Source organism: Nymphaea colorata, chromosome 2, assembly GCF_008831285.2.
Source record: "Nymphaea colorata isolate Beijing-Zhang1983 chromosome 2, ASM883128v2, whole genome shotgun sequence".
In the NCBI taxonomy this organism is placed as follows: Eukaryota; Viridiplantae; Streptophyta; class Magnoliopsida; order Nymphaeales; family Nymphaeaceae; genus Nymphaea; species Nymphaea colorata.
Genome location: NC_045139.1, coordinates 19,713,122 through 19,722,014, shown reverse-complemented (window position 1 = coordinate 19,722,014; position 8,893 = coordinate 19,713,122). Strand labels below are relative to the sequence as shown.

At 39.2% G+C, this 8,893-nt stretch overlaps 1 protein-coding gene across 2 annotated transcripts; it reads right to left on the bottom strand.

Moving 5' to 3' along the window:
• Nucleotides 1-253: 253 nt before the first annotated feature.
• On the bottom strand, nucleotides 254-6,583 carry LOC116247934 (S-type anion channel SLAH2-like). 2 transcript variants are annotated; one of them, XM_031620396.2, is made up of 7 exons: nucleotides 6,301-6,583; nucleotides 6,056-6,112; nucleotides 5,750-5,931; nucleotides 4,475-4,999; nucleotides 1,968-2,738; nucleotides 1,627-1,658; nucleotides 254-833 (listed from the first exon to the last, which is right to left on the bottom strand). In XM_031620396.2, exons 3-7 carry the CDS (start codon nucleotides 5,912-5,914, stop codon nucleotides 521-523), a joined length of 1,806 nt encoding a protein of 601 aa, XP_031476256.1. In that variant the 5' UTR covers nucleotides 5,915-5,931; nucleotides 6,056-6,112; nucleotides 6,301-6,583; the 3' UTR covers nucleotides 254-520. The 2 variants fall into 2 exon arrangements, with proteins under 2 accessions (XP_031476256.1, XP_031476257.1); XM_031620397.2 differs by lacking the exon at nucleotides 6,056-6,112.
• Between the last annotated feature and the right edge of the window lie 2,310 nt (nucleotides 6,584-8,893).

The following is an 8,893-nucleotide window of genomic DNA, read 5'->3' as shown; positions in this document are numbered from 1 at the left end:
TTGAATCGCGAAAAGATTCAAAATTGAATGTTAGAAAAGTAATCGGGCTTTTTTTCCTTTCTGGGTGGATCTAAATCTGATTTCCATCAATTATTGTTACAAAAACATAGGTTCCCTGGGCAGTATAACAACAACCGCTCTGAGTTCTACATCCTATGGAAAGTCCAGCATACTGCATACGCAATCATCTGATAGATATGTGTTGACATGAGCAGCCGACTTACAGTGACATCCACTAGCATTTACATAGACGTCCATCAACAAGCTCAAAGTTTTGATGTCGCTTAATTGGGGAGGTAAACAACCCCAGAAATCAAGTTTTAATTCATGAAGCCCTTATGTCTCTCATAGACTACATTGACTCACCAACAAAGGCCATATGCCTATTTGCATTTTAGACTGCAAAACTATGAAACAAGTTGCGAGTGGTGCTGTTGAATCTGCATAAATTAATAGTGAATCATCTTCAGAATAGTAAACGTGGCCTTCAACCTTGTACCACTCCACTTACAATCAGTTTTCAGCAATTTGATTTGTCAGCTTCTGTCATCGGAATGTCTGAATATACTGTCCTTAGATGTGTCTGTTTCTTGCCTGTCTTAACTTTCTTCCGTGTAATAGCAATGGCAATGTCATTCGGAAAGAGATCATGAAGGACAAAAGCATGGATGATAGTTGAAACGAGTAAAGCCAGCACTGTGAGAGAAGAAACAGAGGACAGTACAACAGAGAGAGCCCGCGTTATGGTAGATGTAACCACACTCGAGTATCTAATTGTTGCAATTGAAGCGCCAGTCATTGGAAATGTATAAGCCCACCATGCTAGTGAAAACCTACATTATCAACACCTGACATTAGATTGTCAACCACTTTACATGGATATCTAGCTTAGAATTAGGGCTATCATGTGAGACATCTCTGAGAACAGTGCCTGAAACTGTTGCAGTGATTCAAATCTTGAACAATCTAGGACAGGCAGACTCAAGATGGGATTATGATATACGAAATGCTGCATCAGCCTCATTCATGCTAGAACAATGCAGAGGCTATACTTATAACTACTTTTCACTTAACCTGAACATGTGCCGGTTCTTGTCTAGCTGACATGCACTACGATAGGCAACTTTATGATCAAACGTGGTTTCCAGGAAGGGGGAGGGGGGAGAGAGAGAGGTTTCTAATACGTGCTAAAATTTGAGATAAAAATTCAAACTTCTTTCTCTAAATTAGTTGAAGCATGTTTTCAAAAAAAAAAAAAAAAGACAAAGAAAGAGTAACACATCAGTTAAACAAAAGCCACCTGCAACCATGATATTTCAGGATCATAAAGCTATATTATGCATGTCTTTGTGATTGTCTATGTAGTGAATACTTGCCCTTGCTCCAACTAACAAGTCCTCCAAGATGAGTGATACAAATGGCAAGGAATTTATGCGAGTCAGGTTACTATGTCAATTCTGAGAAACCCCTCAAAAATTATTGTCCCCATCTTGAATCTAGATCCATTATTGCATTTTATATATATATATATATATAACAGAGCCACTTGTAATATTCATTCCTCTAAGAGTGCAAGAGCATGCATAGAACCAAATGTTGAAAACGCACAAATCAAATGTGAAGTACCTGAAACCACGGAAGAAGTTAATTCGAACAGCCTGCAGATGCAAGAAAAAACATGTCACATTGGATATTAAAACCTCAACAAGATAATTTTTTTTGTAAAACACTTATCATGGCTTTGGCACTATTATTGGGCTTAAGATATCCACCACATCAATGCATTTTCCACCTTGAACAAATCATCTAGGATTAGATCAGCCCATAGTTAACTCTTCCATGAACTACAAGACAATGCACTTGGAGGCATAAGTCTTGCAATCAATGGAAGTCAAGATGCCAAAGCCTAGAGCTTGCCATTCCTCAGGAAAAATGCACAGACAATTATGTAGAAAAAGAAAACTTACCAGTGAAATATAGAGAAACAATGCAATAAAATACGCTATCCTTGCGACGTAGTCAAAATTCCCTTGGATCCTGGCCCATGCCATAGAAGCAACACTTGGAGCTGCAACAAACAGGAAGAATACAGGGTGGAGTTCTTTCGGGAGTGTCTCATTGGTTGGCAGTCTCTGGTACAATGTAACAAACAGCACTCCATAATGTGCCAAACCAATGGCAAAGAAGAATAGAGGCCCTTCTCTCAGTCCCATTGTGGCCCCCAGCAATGCACCAACAAAGTTTCCAACAATAGATAGATGGTTTGATGGATTAGCTACCTTAGACAGTCTGCGTTGGCCTCCTGACATCCATTGTCCATATAATTTGAGTTCAAGACAGAAAATTGGAGCCATCAAGACATACCAGAGCACTGGATGTAAGTTTTTCACAAGTGAAGGAGGTAACCCCATAACTAAGAACAAGCATGCAATCCACGGGGCAAAGAAGAAATTGATACGAACTGGGTGGTAGTATTCACGCCGGACAGCTTCAAAATAGAAGATGATCTTGAGACTATAGATGGTGGCAATAGTTGCAACAACTGCTGCGGAGGCAAACCAAAGAATCATGTTTATAATGGGGCTTACATGCAAAAACTGTGTGGAAGAGGCTGTTGCCAGCGTTTTCCAAAGGATAGCTTGGCTGCTGAGGCCAAGGCAGATACCAAAGGAAGAAATTGGGAATCTCAGAAGGAAGGGCCACTTCTGATCTTCAGGAAGGAGCAGCTCCTCAGAGTCCTGAGGAACAAAAAAAAGGTTGTCAATTAGTTGTTAGACACGCTCGAGTCTGACATTCAGTGGAACAGGTCCAAACAAGTTAAAAATTTTGAATTGCATATTGAAAGTTTTAATCCGCATCAACACTTTGGCCTTCTTTCACTTCCTTCCTGATTTAGGTGTAATATAAGAATTGCTCATCGAACCAAGAGTGCTTGTATCTGTTTTGTGTAGCTTAAGGACCTAACAAGGGGATATGCATTCTTCTGTGCGACCAATTGGAATTTCCTTCGACTCAGTTTGCAACATAACCATATGAGAAAGCTTTCCCTTAACCAATCAACTGTTTCAGGGATTTAAAAACAGTTAACAGCGGACAAAGTGCAGAGAGAAACAGTTATTACGTAGTTTAGATGGAGCAAGACTAGCAGAGAAGAACATAACACTTGTTACTAAAAAATAGACTCCGGAAACTCAACATAGCATCATTGAGAGCTTATAACTCGTTGCAATCTTATCTATTATGATATCTGCAACAAAAGATGGATTAAATTTCATAACATATCCACTAACAAGTATCAATGTTGATGGTAGATGTACCAGGTGTGCTTTCAATAATGCCACCTTGGCTTCAGCCTGAAGATTTAACTGTGCTCCTGGATGATAAGTTCATATGTGAAGGTTCTACATGGACTTTGGTGCATGGAAATTATAGAACCTCTGGTTTAACCTTGTTTTAGATATTATTCCTGTGCACCGAGCGAAAGAAGCTGCACCTGCATCAGGTTCCTGATGCATGCTAATGACTTTTCTCATAATGTAGTTGCAGTAGTCACTAGTGACAGGTTCTACGTTAACTTCATTTGCACAGGATGCACCAGATGTTTTCTTAGCTTCTGCTTGGTTTAAACTTTTCTGCGACTTGATTTATCAAGGTTTCCACCTGCTGCATATGAATCATTCATAAATCAGCGAAAAGCTTTGGGGAATTTTAGACATCTCGTGTTTATGCACTAGAATTTTGATTTTGTAGGAGTTTTTGAAATTTGATAAACGTACAGCCAGTTGGGAGGAATGTATGAGTGGAGGTTAGACAAAATGAACATGGTGTGGATTCAGTGAGAAAAAAATTGATCTCTCTAAGTGAATATAACTTCAAAATCATACTCAAAAAACCTAGGCAATCAATTGTGTGTACAAAAGAACAAAGCCAAAGTCGTATTCAGACTTTGGCTAGAAGAGAATAGAACACATCCCACAACATGGTTGTCTGGAGGCTTCTGGATGTAAAAAGCTATTCATTTATTGGAACACCAAAGCGAGTGCCAAACTGCATCGTCTTGGTTGTCCAACTTTGCCATCTATTTGTATGCAACAACATAACAGGTTTTTCAATTTGGAAGATTGACCTCAGAATCCAGATTTTCATTTGAAAAATTTGTCAGAAGCCATATGCTTGACATTAGATTGATTTCATCACTGTCTTCACATGTTTTCTTTGTCAGGTAAAATTAGAGTTTGTAGGATTATATTCTACTTCAAAAGTTTAAGATTTGTTCACAAGATAAAACTAACCTCTCTATGCAACAAATAGTAGTTCGACGACGCTGCAGAAGTAAATGAATTTGCTGAAACCATTCTGACTGATTAAAAATATCAGTCAAAATATAATGAAAAAGACATTCTTAAGCTCATCCAAATCCTAATCCTGATCAGAAAATTTTCTAACACAAAACCGATTTTTTTTTGTTAGATACCTTCAGAGTTTCAAGTTCAGGTCCTTCTAGAGCATCAAAGTAACGATCCACTGGCAAAACATCAATCTCAGGGGGTGGGGAGCTATCATTAGCAAATTCCTCTTCTTGCTGTCTGCCTCTTAGTACCGATAACTGCCTCTCCAGCCTTCCAGACCAGGTCTTGAAAGAGTTGAATGATTTCATTGTGCGGCTCTCACTTTGTGAACCATTCTGGTCATGTCTTATATAATCAGGAGGCAATCCCTTTGTGATATTGTCTGCATATGCAGTGCCCTTTGGTATGGGAATGGAATAAAACATTGCCTGATTGGGCTGCTTCACAGATGCATTACCACAATAGGCAGCCTTCCCTCCAGTACCATCAGTAGCAGCATTCTCATTGCCAACATAGTCATCAGGAAATCCTTTAGATTTTGCACCCAACGGGGAGGAAGGCATGCTGATAGAAACTGAATGGCAGTGATTTGGAACTAATGGTGAAGATGAAATTGGTAATTGCACGGGTGTTGAGTCTGCTACCTTTTCCTGCAATAGAACAAAAGAAAGGGGAAAGAAAAGACATGGTTAAGAATCAGACCATATGATAAGTTGGTAACTTAAAAAAATACATGCATCATATGTGAACTAGCACAAACAACTAAAGTCATCAAGCTCCTCAACAGTTTGAACTGATGAAATCAATGCATGGGGATGTCCGCTTGTATACATGAACCCCAGTGCCATGATGAAAAGAACAGGTAAAAGACACAAAATTGAATGAACACCAGATCTGGTCTTCTTTTCAGCATTTTGAAAATGAGATCTGTGGATTATTCTGGAATTGTTAGAACTTGGTGGACTTAAAGATGCGTATTCAATTGTGGTAGCCTCTTTATTTAGAACCTCGGGTTCCCTGTCCATACCTACCATGAACTTTCATGATGGCTGTTGGCCCTGCAAAAGGGATCAAACTGTTGACCTCATGGACGGATCAATCTCTTTACTTTCAACTTGCAGGGCCGCAGGCCTCAACAAGGCGACCCACCTAACTAGCTGCTGGGGCCCTTGTGAGGCCAGCCAAATACTTCAACACCAAATTGGATCAAACTTGCTAAAGCCGAAGCAAGATAAGATAAAGGTTTGCTCATATCTAATTGTGCTACCGAGAAAATTCCTGGTTCTAGAGCATGTAGAGTGAAACAGAAGAAGGATTCATTTTGCAAATTCAAAAACATGAACTTTGTTTGCATCTGTTCTGCATATGCAGTTCTGTGAAAGAAACAGAAGTCGGCTTACATTCGCCAAAGAAGGACCTTCTGCAGAATCGGTACAAGGCAGTTCGAGCGTCTGATAGCACACTTCATCAAATCCATCAACAGTTTCAGATGCCAAAATCTGAAATAGAGGTGGAAGCTCTTCCCCGTGGTCCTGCTTCTCGGTTGCAGCAGCACAGTGAGCCATGAGTAAAAAGAAAGTACCTACAGACCATCAAGAATGACATTGACTCACAGCTGCTTCTTTTAAGCGATAAAAGAAAAGAAAGAAAAAATCATTTGATCAACAGCAGATATCTAAACTGACATATAGACGGATTAATCTTACAGAAATGAGAAGATGTGGGGGAGCCACCACATCCCAGAGGAATGCTAAATCAGCCAGCTAGAAAAGACAAGCGGAGTTCAACAAACAACAAAAAGTGAGATCATACAGCAATATTGTCACGCACATTCTTTCATATAGATCACTAATATTTCAGCTAATTTATACTGAAAAGTTGTCCCAAACTCGCCATCTCAAACAAACAATCAACCAAGAATAGCAGGAGAGAACCAAGCAAATTATCTTACCTGTCTAAAGTCAAGGGAGATCAATCAATGGAACGCCAACAAGTTCCAATCTACCATTCGCAGAAGAAACCTCCTTTTATCTGACACTGCACTAAAGAAATCTATTGTGCGCATCAAAGATCACAACTCTCGGAAAGCGGCCATCCTTCAACGGATTGCATCTACCATTTGTAGATGGAATCTCCCGGTGCTGACACGTTAAAAGAAATATGTTTCTTAGACATAAAGGAGGTCCCAAACTCTCAAAACTTCAGCAACGCGTTCTGACACCAGTGTTGAGGACATCGTGCACATATTTATAGGGGAAGGAAAGCACCACACAAATGAAAATTGTAGCTGCATGAGTAAAACAAGCAGGGCCGTCACATCTCCTCAGTAAATAATATTACGTTTGATATTAATCATACGTCATTTGGTGGGACAGCAAAGCGCCTATTCATGGCGCAGACAGAAGGAAAAAACTGGAAAAGAAGAAGTAGATCCAAGCTTCTTCGTCGTCACCGCGACCTTAGGAAATATAAAATAAAATTTGGCAATTCTACCACCGAAAGGTGCCGTATCAAAGCAGCTCTTTTCGGCAACGACCAACCATGTGTCTGGCATTTTTTGTCATCATTTTCGTATTTTATCTGGACTTCTTTCTACTTAGGCGCGTCCTCAGCAGAGTTACTGAAACGGTATGTAGGGGATCCGTATCTGTGCGTTGGATCGCCGAAGGACCGAAACGAGAAGAGACCCGAAGTGGCCCTTTTAATATATCGGCCGACACGAACCCCACAAAAGCCGTTTCGCCGCATATCAAGCGTTACAGCTCGTTTCGGTTAATAGAAAGAAAATTGAAACAGTTTAGTTCTTTTAAAATGACAGTTGCTAGAACGAGACCCATCTCCATCGTATGGCGTAATAAACGAGAGGGTGGAGTAGGGAAGGCCCAGGGCCGCGCCGTCTGTCTCTTTATACGCCGCCTAGATGGCGGATCTTTGGCCGGTAGCTTCACAAGCTCTCTTCCTTCCGGCCAGCAGACATTCATCACTTCTTTGACAAGACTTTTTCTTTTTTAAAGATGATCACGTATTTGTCTTTAAAAAGATCTTCAAGGGAAGAAACAAGAATTTATTATTTTAAGCATAACCTACCGATGAATGCCGATGCGCCATATTTGTTAGGATTTTGATACGATGTGAAATCGGAGTTTTCCAACAATCTAACTACTGCATCTTACGAAACGATGAAACCGTCGAAAAGCTTGGAACTACAGGTTAAGTCATCCAATAATTTTTTACTTAGGAAACATTACAAATGAATTGCATAAAGAAATTTGGACTTTCTGCACAATTTACTTTTGAAAAAGAAAAAAAAAACATATTTGAGAATGGGCTGCACCGATCTTGACCAGTTGGAGTCGACCTCAAGTCCGGCGACAATGTCAATCACCTGGATCGACTATGGGGTCGCCCTTCCCTCCTCAATGTTGCCGTCTTTGAGTTCTCAATGTCAACGGTAGCACCGTCACCCACACCATGCATGGAGCTTTACTTCTCCGGCCGGCTTGGAGGGGCAGAAAGCAGCTCAGCTGTCCTGCGACTAAAATAAAATTTTGGAAATTTTAACCGGCTAATTCCTACCCACACAATTTATTCATATACCTGGATGCATCGATTTTAAATACTTGTTACGTTATGTATATAAATGCCCCTTCAAACATAAACGTCTGTGAAGAATGCCCCCTCTGAAAATCTTTTCTGGCTCGGCCTTTGATACATTAACTCGTACCCAGCCATCGAGCTTCACTTCCTCCCTCCCCGGCTTCCTCGTGGTATATGCTATCTTGGAAAAGAAATTTTATAGAAGAAAATAACCAGCTATAAAAATCCAACAAAAAAATTCATAAACACAAAAAACTTCCTGTCATTAACTGTGCTGGAAAAAGGAAAGAATTAAAGAAATAATCCGCTACAAAATTTTAAAATTCATAAACAACAAAAACCATAAACCATGGCGGAGGCAAGGAAGGTGGAGGGGCCTTAGCCACCGTCAAACTTTGAAATTTTAAAATTCACATAAACAAAATTTTAAAAAAATTTCTTTCGGGCCCTTTAGGGATTTTCAAAAGATATATTGGCCACTTTTAACAGTTTATTGCTCCACTATTTGACCCCTCAAAATAGAACTTTTGGCTCCCCCTCTTACAAACCATTTTGTTTCTTTCAATAACTAATACCTTAAATCATAGCATATTTATAGGTCACTGATAGACCACAATTACTCTGATCGTTTTAAGATAGGTTGTATCGTAAAATATCGTAATGTATCGTAATTACATCGTTTTTTTAATAAATTAAAAAAATATAAAAAAAATCAAAAAATTCATAAAAAACAAGTCTATGAGGATGAAAAAAATTCATAATATGTTCTTCGTAAATACACATATATTTATAAGTCATAAGGTCTATAAGTCTATGAGATACCACATCAAAAAACAAGTTTTAGATGTTATATATTACATCACAAAATGATAATGAAATTGTGAAAATGTTCAATGTCAATACATATAAAATGAAAGTACTATCGACTCTCATTCATAATCTTCATC

Bases quoted from the DNA above. Each gene is read 5' to 3' on its own strand.
- LOC116247934 (XM_031620396.2), bottom strand. From the start codon at position 5,914: ATGGCTCACTGTGCTGCTGCAACCGAGAAGCAGGACCACGGGGAAGAG. The intron at 1,659-1,967 runs GTAAGTTTTCTT...TTGCATCTGCAG, and splicing joins TGTTTCTCTATATTTCACTG to GCTGTTCGAATTAACTTCTT. The intron at 834-1,626 runs GTACTTCACATT...TTGATAATGTAG, and splicing joins AACTTCTTCCGTGGTTTCAG to GTTTTCACTAGCATGGTGGG.